The 15,390-nt window shown below is 45.2% G+C and overlaps 1 protein-coding gene across 1 annotated transcript in view; it reads right to left on the bottom strand.

Annotated features, from left to right (window-relative positions):
* Window positions 1–15,390, bottom strand: part of KIAA1549L (KIAA1549 like) — a 235,837-nt gene that overhangs the window by 49,228 nt on the left and 171,219 nt on the right. Inside the window, 3 exon segments of the mRNA XM_032488437.1 lie at window positions 679–857; window positions 7,296–7,423; window positions 13,621–13,811. Of these exon segments, the coding sequence (XP_032344328.1) occupies window positions 679–857; window positions 7,296–7,423; window positions 13,621–13,811 (498 nt within the window).

Here is a 15,390-nt window from a genome sequence, read left to right as displayed (position 1 = left end):
CATAAACCTCTTCAGCCCACAGACCATTTTGCTGCAGATGATGGAGAAAGAGCAGATAATTTTTATCCAACTTACTCTCTTGCTCTCCCCTAAACTGCTTCTACCTATCTGTCCATCTATCTCCATCCATCCATCCATTTTTCTTTGGTGAAATCATCTTTTCTCTGGTTGCTAATTTTTTTCAGACTTAGGAAAATTGATTAGCATCAGGATATCCATTGATATCCTCCTGGAAGCAGACAAAGGATTGTTTCAAGCTTGCTCAAAGGAGTAAAAGCCTAGATAGTGGGCCACATCCCTGTCTGTATCTTCTCCCGTCAATTCAAGTTCCTCCCAGTTCCACTGCAACTGACATCCCATCATGAACAGTTTAGGAGTGCCCTCAAGAAAGGCAGTGGCCTGTGTGTGTGAGGGGTTGGGGAAGTGGAATTTCTGGTGTTTCTCTTTATAACTACAGTCTTTAAAAAGTCCTCTCTGGGCTTTGTAATGAAGGCAGAACATGCTCCAAAAACATCACCCGACAAACTGGTTTTGGGTGACTTGTGCCCTGATTCCTTCTGCTGAGACCTGCGCACGCAGAGGTGAAAATGACCCACAGAGCCCCACACACCTGGATGCAACCTGCACCCAGTCGTCCAGGTGTTGCTCCTGAGTCCGCACTGGCCCTCAGGTGCTCACCTCGCCGTTGATGACCGCCGACTCCTGGCTCCTGTCCGAGGTGGGGTGCACCACGGGGAGGGCTGTGGGCTTTATTCCGATGAGCTGCACAGACCCAGAAGATGTGTCAAAGGGATCGGCAGCTGCCTTGCCAGAGTTGTCAAAGAGGACTGCTCCTTCCTCTTCGTCACTTGCGGGCACTGAAGCACAACAGAAACACATTGATTTTTTGGTATTGGGGAGCTACATCCTCGTAGGGGGCGGATTTATGCAAGGCTCACAGTCTAAGGACATCACTTTACTCAAAATGACCTCGGAACAGCAGGCGTCTGGTTCTGTGCCAACAGCTCACTGCCGTGCGTGGGTTTCCCTTACATTTAAGATCTAAACTATTCATCTCTCCACTGGTTTGAATTCAAAGCGTAAAAACCACTTTCAACACTGTGACAAGATACACTTGGGGAAAAAAAGGTAAATTTGTTCTCTTTGAGTTGGAGATGGGGAAAGTGCCATTTGGCCAAACCTGGAAACTCTTCCTAAAATATGCCAATCATGAGAATAACAGCATTCAGGTCTGTCTCTGCCACCAAAGCCACTGGTGTTCGCACCATGAGTCTTCCCTGCCCAACCAGCCACAGTAATTGCAGCTGAAACTTTTTTTTTCTTTTTAATGACTGACTGCTTCTCCAACGATTAGGGCTTTGGTTTCTTTCATTTGTCTAAAAACAAAAGGCGGCTAAGAAACAGCCACCCGAGAAACTGATTTAAAGCTACAGACAACTCCCCTAATTAAGTAGAGCGACTCCCACCTCCACTCTGTTAAATTAATTGTCCCCTCTGACGGGTGACTCTGCTGTGACTTCTGAAAGACAGCAGTCTGCCTTGTGCCTCCACGTCTAAGCTGACAGAGGAAGTGCCAGGGCCGGCGGTATCTTGCTGATTTCCTTGTTCTTAAAGCACACTCCCGTTAAGTAACTAAAAGAACGACAGTTTATTCAGCCTGGCTTGGTAAGAGATAAATTAAGCCTGTTCAGACAACCAAACCAGCAGGCAATTTAGGAGCAAAATAAGTGTTATATAAAATATGAATGTAATAGAAGTGTATTCATCTTTCCTTCTGTCTCAAGAGATTGGATGTCATTTAAATTATTGAGGAACACATAGTTTGTATCATTCTGTCACTTATCATCATCACAGAAGATTTGTCAAATTAAGCCAAGTAAATTGTTATTTTACAATGTGGCTAAACCACCTCAGAGTCTAACCATGGGTTATAATTAAGAGTATTTTTTTGGTTCTGTGGACTTCTTTGCACATAGCAGGCCACCAAAAAGCCAATGACAGAGGAAAATCTCTATTCAGATGTGTTTCCAGATGCACATATCTTTTTCGAGTGTAGTTTTGCTGGGCAATTCTTGCTTGCTAGTCATTACCTTCCACTGGATGACTGCTGTGAAAGCCATCTATGGTAGCCAGCCTCCAAGATGGCACCAAGTAATTCTTGCCTCCTGATATTCACGGCCACAGTGAATAGGACTAACCTGTGTAACCAACAGGGAATTGCAGAAATGGCAATGTATCGATTCCAAGGCTAGGTTATAAAAAAGCATTGTCACTTCCACCTGCTCTCTCTTAGATGACTTCTTACCCTAAGGAAAATCAGCTGCCACATTATGAGAACACTCAAGCAGCCCCATGGAGAGGTCCACATGGCAAGAAACTGAGGCTCCTGCCGACAGCCATGCTGAGTGAGCCATCTTGTAGGTGGGTTCTGCAGACCTGGTCAGGCCTTTAGATGACCACAGCCCAGACCAACATCTTGACTGCAACCTCATGAGATACTCTGAGCCAGAACCACCCACTAAGCCACTCCTGAATTTCTGACCCACACAGACATTATGTGAGAAAATAAATTTAGATCAGTGTTTTTGGTTGTTAGGTGTTGGGGTAATTTGTTACGCAGTGACAAGTAACTAATACATTTCCTAAACAAGCCCCCTCCTCTGAGCTTTCACTCTCGTTCTCCTACCTCTAAAATACATACTCCACCAGCAGCCAGGATGAATCACCTTTTCAAAAGGTAACCAGATCCCAGTATTCCTCTGATCAGAACCCTTTGAAGCTTTCATCTCTCTCGGAATAAAACCTAGAGTCTTTACTGGGACCTACAAGGTCCTGTACCATGTGGCCCTGGCCACCTTGATGAGCTTATTTCCTGCCTCTTCCCTGAGCCATTCTGCTCCAGCCACAATGGCCTTCTTGAACACAGCAGGCTTGGTCCCACCTCCAGGATTCTGCATTTGCTATTCCCTCTGCTCAGAATGCTCTTTCCCCAGATCTTTATATACCTAGTTCCCTCTTATTTTTCAAGGTGCAGCTTAAAAAAGACTTCCCTTATCTACCAATGTAAGATAACCCACCTCTTCATTCTGTTATATTCTCTTTATCACACTTATTGCTATTGACTTGTATTGATTTAATGCCCCCGCTCCTGCCTCTAGAATGTAAGCTCCATTCTTGCCCAGATTTTTAGAGGCTGATGCCTTTAACAATGTCTTACATGCAGTTGGCTCTCAGTAAGATTTGTTGAATAAATCAATGAATGAAGGAATGACTAAAATTTCCTGACTTGGTAAAGGAGATACTGTTAGTACCAACAGAACCAGTAAACATGCACAAGTTAAAGTCACACTTTTTCTAACCATTCAGAGGTTGAAGAGATGACACTTAGCATTTTTATTGCTCTGTGTTGTAACACCCTCACTCCCCATCCTGCAGACAGGGCAAGGGGTGGGATGGGGGGAGCATAACTTATAACTGAACAGAAAAAGGACACCCTGGAAACTGTACAAATTGAAGCTCTTTTCCATCCTCGCTCTCAAGAAAAGTCATATTCAGATTTACACAGTAATTCCTCTAGGTTTCTTTATGAGAAAAATGGTTATCTTCCCCTCAAAAAGACTGTATAGAAAAATACATTAAAAGGCATTGCATTAAATATTAATACATTAAAATGGTATGTGAGCACAGTAGGTTTGTGGGAATATTTAAAACATAATTTGTCCCTAAAGAAAAAAGTGTGGGACAGTGCTAAAGAAAAGGGCCACGGCGAAACTAAGAAAATGCCCAAGAACGTCACCACATCATCAGAAGTAAATGCCACCAAGCATCTATCCCATATCCATTTGTGTTTTGTTTGCGTCGCTGGCTTCAACTTCAATAAATCAGGCTGGAAAGGGAGATGTCATCCCTTCACGTTTGAATTGGCATGGGGTGAACCCTCCCAATTGAGGCGGAAAATGCTCTCCAACCAAACATGTTCTTTTTGGGGGAATCTTTATTAAAGCTCAAAGACAAATAATCTATGACTAGAATCACTGCCCTCTGGTGTTGCTTATCAAATAATAAGCAAGTCTTCATCTCACTGGGAAGGCAAAGAAAGAATAAACAAACTGTTTTGTTTTTTTGAAACTGTTTTTGAGCTAATATCTCTGACAAATCCTCAAGGGCCCCTGCTAAGAAAGTACTGATTCATCCTCCCAGTCCTCCTCCTGCCCCACCTGCCCCAGGACAACTGGGAGGCACAGTCTGATTAGATTTGGAAGCCTGGCTGTGAAATCTTAGTGTCTTAAAGGAAGGTGCACCCTTCAGGATTTATGGAGGGTCTTTCTTCTAACTGACTGAATGTATAAATACACACATTATGTTCACACCTGGAACTCATTTCTGACTTTCCTGGAAAACACTTTTTTTTTAAGGTGACATTAGTTTTGGTTCACAAGTCTAAGCGTCTGGATTTAGCTGAGAAAATGCCAAATTGTTTTGTTTTTCAAAAATTCTAGCTCTCACATCTATCAATCTTTCCTACTTATATTTAAACATCATCTTGAAACAGACTCTAAAGCTGCTTGCAGCTATGGTAACTAATGAGACCATGAGCTACAAGGACCACCATCCCTACCCCCTACACCCAGCATGTTGCTAATAGGATAGAATCCTCCTTTTAAAGTTCTTATTTTCACCAAAAAGTGGAAAATTAGAAGCTACAGGTGCAACACACCTAGTGGAAAACAAGAACAGTTTTAGAAGGACAGCCTGGTACATGAACATTTATTAATTAACCCTAGTGACTCTAACCTGTAGGATGGACACTGAGCCATAAAACAACAGCATCTGACTATTTCATACCAAGGGAATAATCTACTCTCAGAGGCCACAGTCACACAATCAAGTACTTTTTGCAAGCTGACAATGTGATGGAAATACACCTTTTGGTTTTTCCACAATTCCATTCAATGTTATTTCTTCCCTCCCTCTCTCCCTCCCTCCTTCCTTCCTTCCTTCTGATCATCTTCTAATCCCATAAAATACACTATTGATGTTTTTGGTGAACTCTAACCTAGTGTTATAATAAAGTGGAGCCCTGTGATGAAAAAAGTTCAAGAGTCGGTTCCACTGAAGGCCCCTCCTCGAATTCTGATGTGCTTCAGCATTTGTTGAATTTTACATTAAAGGAGTTGGTCCTGTTGTTTCTACTTGAACATTTCAAAGCGAAACCAGTAGTGAAAGAGAAGTGACCAACTGAAAAGTCACTGGGTTTACTTTTGGCAAAAATAAAACACAACAAAGCACTGTAAACTTGGAGACAGGATGGCTTTTTAATAAAACAAACACATGAAAACCTCAACCTGGTATAGTAATTGCATTTTATTCATGCATCTGGCTGTTGCTATTTCTGAACCTGATATTTAAATAATCAAAGTGACCTAAACAGAATAAGGAGGCAGGCAGAGAGGGTGGAAAAACAAGAAAGGGAAGGTCAGTGGGAACATTTAGAGCAAGTCAGCGTCTCCCCAGGAGGGTAGGGAGTGATGGGGTCTGAAACTGGCCCCGCCCCCTCTGCTTCCACAGATTAAATGCAGAGGAGGGAGAAAGGCATCATCTCTTGAGTGTATTTACTGACAGAGGAGTCTGTATGGAACAGTGTGTACATCAATCCCACTGTACAAAATAAACAAAGCAATACAACAAAAAACAAAGATATGTGTGTGCTGTCATACGCATAGTGAAAAGATCTGAGAAAGAAAAACACTGAGTTTACTCAAGGCCATCTGAGGACCGGAGTGGATGATGGGGCATCTAGGGGAGGGTGGCCTTGGACTTAACTTTATACATTTCTGGGAAGAATATAAAGGAAGGAAGGAGGGGTAAGGAGGGAGTAGGAGGAGGGGAGGGCATCTCGGTTGGGGGAGATGGCGGTCACTACACTCGTTGAAACCACCTTTCCCTGTGGCTTCACTATCCATTGTCTGGGTTACTGAGCTCCCTCTTCCCACCTCTCGTAACATCTCACTCCGAGAAGAACGAGAAGAAAGTTGCTAAGTTCACCTCTCCCTTTACAAGCCAAAGCTCCCTGTGAGCTGGGTTGGCAGAGGGCCAAGTGGTCCCAGGTAGGGCAGATTTTCCAGGAAAACTGCACATGTCACACCTTGATTCTGGTGTGGAAAGCACAGTCTCTGTGTTACAGGGCATGGGGGATTCAGGAGAAGAAAAAATTTAAGACTGAAATCGGTATGACAGTTTCAACAAACGGTTTATATAATGGAAATGGGAACAGGGATCAAAAATCCACTGTGTCATTTTTTTGGTCAGAAAACAGAAATAAAGTAACATTCAAAAACAAAAGAACTCTGGCACTAGCTTCAAGAGAGAGGCCCTGAACCACACTTCATCAAACTCCTTTGAAAGGGAAGCAGAGCTAACCAGAGTGCAAGGCTGTTTGCCTTCTCACCTGGCATTTCTGTAGGACTCCACCTACAACCCTTTGAAATCCAAAAGCAATTTTTCCTGATCTGAGTGGCAACACCAGTTACTTGAATCTGGGCTCCAGTAAGCCAGCATCACACACAGAAAGAAGGAGAGGAGATGAGGCTCAGAACAAAAGTGGAGTCAGGAGGAGGGAGGCTGCACAATGATGTCCGACAGATGCAACCTACAGACCATGCGCCAGCACAAGCAGGCAGCTTCACTGACTTGTAAATAACCCCAACACCAATCCATTACAGGGAGGGAAAAGATCCGTGCAAGAGAGAAACCAAATGGTTAAGTCTGCCCCCAAAATAGAGACAGAAGCACAGGCTGATTTTTACGATGACAGATTTATTACTGTCTTGTTTTTCCTGGGAGAGGTGGATTTGTAATAGCTGGACTCCCTGGCATAGACTGAACCCCTGAAACTTACCGAGGGAGTCAGCGCAAGGAAATGAGGGGAAATCTCCAAGACAAGCAGCGTACACTGTCACCCCAGTGCACCTGGTGCTAGAAATCAAGTGATTCACCCCCTAAATTAGAAAAATCTCTAAGCAAATATCAGTTCATTCTGTATAGGGTTTTTCTAAGGTCCTACACAATCCCATAAGAAGAGAGGGCAGAAAGAGCGAAACAGAGTAATTCAGAGAAGGGGGTAAGGCGATACCTCAAGGGGCAGGTAGGAAACTCCTGGGCTTTGTGGGACACAAGAGAGAGAAGAACGGGGGTGGGGGTGTTAAAGCACACTGGTGTGCTAGGGTGTGCACGCGTGTGCGCGAGGGCATGTGCAATGGGCTCGGGGGTGGTACTTGGCAGGGAAGGCTTCTTACCATTTCTCTTCCGTGCCTCCTCCTTTGTCACTTTCTGCTGTGCTATTACATTCTGGGGCGAGTGCCTCCCCGAGCTGGGCTTCCCTGATTCGTTGCTGATGACAGAGCCATTCTCACTGGGCGACCTGCTGGAGGTAACCATAGCAACAGGGAGACGGTAAGTTTCAACTAGAGCAGCCTCCTCTCAAGGCTATTTTATTTGCACAGTTTATGTCTGTGGCTTTTCATTCCGGTTTTATCTACAAAGAAGAAATGATCCAGGAAAAAGGGGGGGGGGTGGACAAAGCCGACACTACAGCATGGCTCAAGCAGCCGGCTGTTCTGAAGTGCGTTTACCAGTGCTCAGCTCCACAGAGAAGTTGAGTGAGTGCAGCCCTCTGTTCCCATCTCTTTTTCATTAACCCCAGTGACTATGGAAACGGTGGTGACGGCATTTGTAAACGTGCCCTCTTTTTAAAACACAGCACTTTGGGTGGTGCTGCAGAGTGTTTGATTCACATGGCATCTTGAGGGCCACGCACAAAACACAGTTCTCTTTGGTTGGTCTCTTTCCAGAATATACCTTGACCCCTAAAGATTAAGTCACTCCACGACTGAGTTCTTCACTCTGTCTCGCGCACACACACACACACATGCACGCTTATACACACGTGTTCTTTAACTGTGTTGATTGGTACCAATTTGAGCTATTCATGCATTCAGGAAATACTTCATGTGCACCTACTCTGCACTGAGTTTTGTGCCAGCTATAAGGTATATAGAGATATCAAGACGCCACCATGTTCTCCAAAAGCTGTCTGTCAGGAGCACCCACTGTATGCTAAGGACCGCGCTTTGAAACTGTTCACGCATCCTTATGATAACCCACTGATGTGGTGACTGTCGCCCGTGTCAGCAAGTGAGGAACGTGAAGCTCAGGAGGTGAGGTGTTTTGTCCACAGCAGAGCTGGAAGTGGCCAGTCAGCCCTGGAAGCTAGGGCTCCCCCTGCAGGTAGGGGCTTTCACCACAGGCCACGGTCCCTCCCCTTCCGTCTCCTGCAAGGCCCTGGGTGAGGCAGGCCTTCACACAGGGCCTTCTCCCCTTCCCTCGGGGCCAGACTTTGGTCTTCTGGAACCTGTGGGAAAATGGGCTCTTGGGAACCCCTGCTGGGGCTCATGCTCCCTCCAATCGGGCCAGCCTGGGGGTGGGCTGAGCATAAAGACCCACTGCCTTCCCCTCTGCGGGAGCCAATCAGCAGACGGCCATCCAGAGGCTCACCAAACCCCTTGTTCTTCTATTGTCAACTGTCCAAATTCAGAGCCTAATGGCGCCCAACCCCTACAATGGAAAACTGACTTGGATAAAATGCAGCACTTGACCCGTAAGGAAACAGCTTCTCAAATGGAAGCTGCTGTGCTCGTGGGCGCTCCTCTTCCTCCTCCTCCTCTCTGTCTTCACCCTCTGGGAATCCAGGATTCTCAGCCCTGTACACTTTCGTGCCCTCTAGCACCCTAAAAACCACAGTGAAGGTGCCCGCTCACGACGGTGGGATGAGGCAGAGTCGGCCTCGAACGTTCCACGGAGCCCCGGAGCCAAGGATCCGCAGACCAGCGTTAAGTTTGGGAGACGCTGTTTACTGTGCCCCTTCTCTGGATCCTCCTCCATCACATTAGCACATCAAAGGCTCTGATCAGTCCTGCCATAGAGAGACTCATCTCGTTTTGTTTAATCTAGCACTTCCCAGTGTGTTTGGCCACAATCTCTTTCACCGTAAAACACTAATACAAAAAATGTAGTAATGTGAAGGATGGATGAGGCACGAATTATTTGATCACTGAGTGCTGGGTGTGCAAACAACACATACCCAGAGAAGACATACGCCCTTGGATTGTTTTCAGAATCTCACAGTTAATGGCGCACACTCTTCCAACTGGCTTCACTGGGACAAAGAGGCTTTCACTGAGGTCCAGAAGGAAAAGAAAGGGAAAGGCAATCTATTTTACATGCACAAAATAGTTAACGGTTTTTGGAGCATTGGCACACCCTTTCCCTCACTGGATTTTGAAACAATTTTCTGGCTATTCCTCTCACTGCAAGGAAAGGTGTGAATGAGCACATTTCTGGAGGCGCAAAAACCTAATTCTGCTTTATTCTTTGCATCAGGTTATAGACTTATGTTTACACAGAACTGTCAGTTCAGAACTTCTGATCAAAAACAGAGCGTGAGATGTGTGCGTATGTGTCTGTCCACTCAAGACAGTTACAAAAAATGTTTTTGAAAGTGTCGCCTGAGAGGTTGCAGTTTAAGGCTACTGAACTCAGCAGTCCCCATTCTGAGGATATGGGTGTACAGGAACTCTGGAAGAACGATGTTGGGGGTGGGGAATTAATCAATTACTGAACAATCATGACCAATCACTGCACTGAAGTACCCACTGCCAGTGGCTGCCCCTGTGAGGTTGATTCTCCAGCCTTGCTCACTAATCCCAGTCATGGACCAATAAAATAACATCACCAAGAATCTACAGAAGGAAAAGGATTTGCAACATTTGTCTCGGTGTCTTCAAATGGCTGAATCTTCCATTTTCCTTCAGTTTTAAAACAATTTTTAAATATCTTAATGACCACCAAATCATTGGTTTCCCCCATTTCTCATTTTCAAGACTTTTTGGACCATCTAACTGACCCATTCTGAGCGGTCACGCATTCTGATCTAGTAGGAGTGACAAAACAGTTGTGGCCAGTTGGGGAAGACAGAAACATAGATGCACGATGGGTTTGCTCTTGGATTTGGCATCGTAGAATCTTCCCAAATGATCAGAGATGCCTGTGGTCAGCTGGACTTGAACAGACGTGAGTGAGGATTCTCCCACAGCTTTTGCAATGATATAGCGAGCCCTTGGTAAAATTATATTTTTATGTTAAAATTATGAAGCAAATGGAGAAATCATTCAACAGGGTAGACACTGTTTATTTGCATTTGTTTCACAAGCTAATATTTCTTAATAAAAATATGAGGTTAAGTATTTGAATTTGATTAGCAAGTGTACACTCCTTGCTAATTCAAGAAGAAAACCTTGCTCTAAAACAATTTTTTAAAATAAATCTCTGCACACTTTAAACCACTCAACTTGAATGAGTGGAAAAGTTCCTATTCTTCCTGGCAGTTCAGTGCTCTGCTAATATCCTAATTTTACTAATTCTATTTCTTTCTTTTCAGTGTCCTCTAAATAGGTGATAAATAAGTTATTAACATGCCTTTATTGTACTTGGCAAAGATCATAAAGGGAGTAATTACAATAGATAAGATGACTTGCCAGTCAACTCAGTTAAGTCATCCATCGCTTCTTTGTACATTTCAACTCTCCATGCTGGGGTGGACTGTTGCACTTAAGGTCCCAATTTGTTCACAACTTCCTGTAATGAAGCTTAGGGCAGACCCCTCCCGCAATGACTCTGGACTTGACTGTGTGTCTTGGTTTGGCCAACAGGACAAAGCAGACATGACACAAGCAGAGAGCTGAGAAGTGCTTGTGCCTTTGGGGCTTGTTTGCTGGCTGGCCATGGAACCCTGTAACCACCCTGTGAGAGAGCCAGGGCCAGCCTGCTGGAGGATGCCAGGAGGCTCTAGTCACCTGGCCGCCCCAGACAAGGTGGTCATCAACAAGCAAGCCCTGTGGACCCACTACCTGACTACAGAAGCATGAATGAGCCCAGCTGAGATCAGCCAAGCCTAGCTCAGACTAAAGAACCACCTAGCTGAGCTCAGCCTAAACTGCTGGCCCATCAGAAATCATGAGCTCAATAAATGGTTGTTGTTTTGAGCTGCTAAGCTTTGTCTGGAGTGGTTTGTTACGGAGCCACAGATGACTAACCCACAATGCCTCAACGTTCTTCCCCACACAAGCTGAAACCCAACTCTCTGCTTCTCTGCACCTCTTTCTCAGCTAACAAGAGCTCCTGGGAGAGAGCACAGAGTCTCGCTGCTTGACTCCAATACAGAATTTGTGTATTTGACACAGACAATCCTTCTTTCCTCCTTAAACAACTCCTTTCTCTTGGCTTCTCAGATCCCACTCTTGTTTTGTTCTCCCCCTGCCTTTCTTCCTGATGCTTTTCAGTCTCTCTTGTTGATTCACCTTCATCACCTGCATTGCGATGTCCCGGGGTCAGTTCTTGGCTCTCTTCTCTGTCTGCACTCTCCTAGGTGCCCATCTGGTCTCACAGCTTTCAAATAACTAAACATTGACAACTCCTCTCTTTATATTTCTGCTCTGGACCTCTCCTCTGAACTCCAGATGCATATGGTTAACTGAGCTCTCAGCATCTCCACTTGCATGTCCAATGGGCATCTCAAGCTTAACAGGCCCACATCCAAGCTCTTGATCATCCCCTCCAAACTTCTCCTGTCTTTCCCAGCACAGTACCTGGCAAATTCATCCCTCTCTGTGTCCATACCTTACAATGATCTCTCAGTAAATTCTGTCAGCTCTTCCTTCAAAATATCTCTAGAACACAATCACTTCTCACAACTCCATGCCCTGGTCCACACCACAGTGTCTCACCTGAACTCCTGCAATAGCCTTCTAGTGGGTCTCTCTGCTTCTTGACAATCTCTTTTCCCCACAGCAGCCAGACAGAGCCTCTAAAACTGCAAGTCACATCCCCAAACTGTTCCTCTCAAAACCCTCCAATGACTCCTGATCTTTATTCACAATAAAACTCCAAGTCCTGATGTGGTCCACAAAGCCTGACATGATCAACCTCAGGTAGCCTCTCTGACTCACCTGCTACCACTTCCTCCCCAGCTCAGATCAGCCTCTTTGGCCCTCTTGCTCCTCTTTAAGCAAGTCAAGAAGTTCCCTCCTCGGGGCTTTGCACATAATGCCTCGTCTGCTTGGAACATTCTTGCCCTAGATAGCTTCAAGGCTTACATGTCATTTCAATCAGGTCTTTCTCAAATGTCACTTCATCTGAGAGACCTTCCCCAACTTCCTGCTAAAACAGCACCATCTCCCCCTCTCCACCTTTCCATGCTTTGGTTTTCTTCTTCACACTCATCACCACCTTACCTACTACAGATCTACTTCTCTGTTTGCTTACTGTCTGTCTCTCCCCACCAAACTGTATGCACCACGGGAGAAGAAACGTCGTCTTGTTCACTGTAGTATCCCCAATGCCTGGTAAACAGCACACAATCAACAAATCTCTGTTAGGTGAAGGGAGGGAAGGAGGGCAGGAGAATGTAGCTTGTCCAGCCTCCACTGCAGTCCCAGGCAAGGGAGAAAGGGGTTGGCAATGGGAGCTGGTTCAGCCAGACAACAGGGCTCGCCACAGAGTTCATTACGTCTTTGTGAGGCGATTGCAAAGTCCTTGTAACTAGTCTCGTGGCCTCTAACCTAACCTCTCCCATCTATTGTCCACACTGCCACTGGAGTAGTCTTTCTAAGATACAGGCTGGACATAACTGTCTTCCTGAAGAATTTTCGGTGGCTTCCCATTGCCTAGAGAATAAAGGTCAAACTCCTTAGCCTGGCAGGTAACACCCTCCACAGTCTTAATCCATCTTCCAGTTTCACCCTTCACTACATCCCAACCACCGTGAACTCTAAACTCCAGGGACACCCACCATTAAGTGAGCACAGCGGTCCCGCATCTCTCGCAGCTCTTCCAGACTACATGGCTTTCTCTCTTCCCACCTACCGACATCCCACTTACCCTTCAAGGCTCGGCTGAAACAGAACCTCCTCCAACACGCGGTCCCTCATCAGAATCCAGTGCTTCCCCTTCTCTTTCCCTAGTACTTCATTCAGACTCCACTGTGGGTACCTGCCCATCATACTTGGTATTCCAGCGACTCATCTCTCTACCTTCCCATCATGAGATGCTCAGGGTCAGGAATCAATCTCAAAACCTTTTTATCATCCTCCCCAATGCCTGTCAAAGTGTTCTGTTCATAGTAAAAACTCAATAAATGGTTTTTGAACTAAAATTAGAAGCTCTATAAATTGTCAGATAAAATACAATTATTCTGAATCAAAGGCACTGCTTTAAAGACAAATTAAAAAATATGGGTGACATCAGTGTCAAATTTTTATAATAATATGAGTTAAACCTCTACCATTGTAGCTGACCAGCCACATGAAACCTTACAAAGGGTGGCTCATGAGAAGCAGGGATTGTGATTCTTACCTTCTTCCTTCATTTCCTTTTCAAATATTCAAAACAAGCATGAAGGGGGATTTTTAAAAAGAACAGAGGAATTAACTTGAGGGTTTCAGCTGCTCTCCCCATCAATTATTTCTCATGCAGACACAGAGAGGCAGACGCTGGCCCCGTGCCTACCTCTTTCTGGTTTCAATGGACTTGGCTGTCTTGATGGTGCTTCCGTCCTGGGGGGCATCCCTTTCCTGAGAGGCAGGAGCATCTCTAATGGGCAGCGGGAGGACCACCGTTTCCTGAGTCACGGGGATGACCTCCTCGTCGGCCCCTTGCTGGCCCAGGTGCTGCTTGGCATAATCAAAGCCTTGCACAGGCTGCAAAGAGGAAACAGATTTGCCGTCATGTTTCTGGCAAAGCGTGACGCTCATGGCAGCTTTAAGAGAAGACAGGCGGGAAAGTGCACGTGATGGGACCAAACTTAGTTTTCCCATGAACAAGAGTTGAATCTCCACCATAATTTCTGTCTCTGCAGAATCAGAATCTGTGTTAATTCTGCCTAGCCTCAGAACCTCTATGGAGAAGACTTACTCAGAAAAATGAGTAGTGTAAGCAAGACGCAAATCCGTGTGTGAGAGCAAATTCTTTCAAGGATTTAGGGCCACTCATTTTAAGTCACTGAATACTGCTAATTAGAAACTCTTAATTGCTACGTTAAGCAGGTCCTGCCTTCTCCTACCTAGGAACATTCTGTCATCCCTTAAATCCTGTGTAATAGCAGGTGTGTGACTTTGCCCAGTTGCTTGAACTCTGAACCTCAATTTTCTCACCGGAGAAATGAAGATAATCGTATCTGCTTTCCCTCCACCACCCTCGAGTATTAAAGGGGAATCACAGATCTGAAAACAGAGGGGAAGAAAGGTGCCACCACATGCAAGGCAGTGCAATTATTAATAATAAAATGGAATTTATGGAATCACTCTTTAACCCACACCTCTCCCTTCAGCAGGCCGGCTCTCCTATAATTTATTACTGTGGAAATTAGCAATCCTTTTATTGCACAATGTCTGAACCCCCAGTGAATAGGGCAGCTGTGAGCAAAACCCAACAGACATTTATTAGTGGGGTAATAAAAAACCAAGAAGTGTGTTTAAACAATTCCTGTGGGTGTCTCTATTCTGCTTTATACCCCAACGCAGCACAACACAGAGGCAGGACAGTGGGGTGGTTAAGAGCAACAGTTCCACAAACAGACGGTCTGGGTTCAAATCCTGGCTCTGCCACATATGAGCTGGGTGACCTTGGGTAAGTTACTGAAATTCTCAGCACATCAGTTTCCTCACCTGTAAAATATAATAGTGCGAGCAGGATCAAATGTGTATATCTGTGACAGCGATATTTAACCACCGTCAAAGGGACGCAGTGTGGATTAGATGAGTAAATTCAAGTTCAGCATTTAGCTAAGGACCTAGCACACAGTACGTGCTCAATTAATACTAGTTAATGTTGTCTGCCTTCCTACGAAATCATAGGCCAGGTGAAAAGGACATCAGTGACTCAACAAAATCTGAGGATGAAACTTGACCTCCATCATCTGGATTCTATCAGAACCTGATATGATCAGAAGCTCTTCCTTTATTAGCTGATTTAGCTGAGAATTGTAACTGGAAGCCTCTAGCCAGATTTTAATGGTCTAGGGCTGTAGCCCAACCCATCAAATCTTACTACTGTGTCTCAGGAGAGGGTGACGTTTTATTGCTAAATCCTGCAAAACTCCCTCATTTCAAGCAGCCTGTAGTAGAGCCACAGACACTTCCCTCAGTTCCCTGGGAAACCCACCCTGGGAAATGTGGTCACCGCTCCCTCTTCTCTGAGACACTCACACTCTGACCCACGTGGTAATCACTGACATTCTCTGCCAAGAGCTGGGAGTGCATTTCTGAAACAGTGTTTGTT

Source organism: Camelus ferus, chromosome 10, assembly GCF_009834535.1.
Source record: "Camelus ferus isolate YT-003-E chromosome 10, BCGSAC_Cfer_1.0, whole genome shotgun sequence".
Taxonomy (NCBI): Eukaryota; Metazoa; Chordata; class Mammalia; order Artiodactyla; family Camelidae; genus Camelus; species Camelus ferus.
The sequence above is the reverse complement of the archived record's forward strand: the minus strand, read 5'-3'. Positions and strand labels throughout refer to the sequence as shown.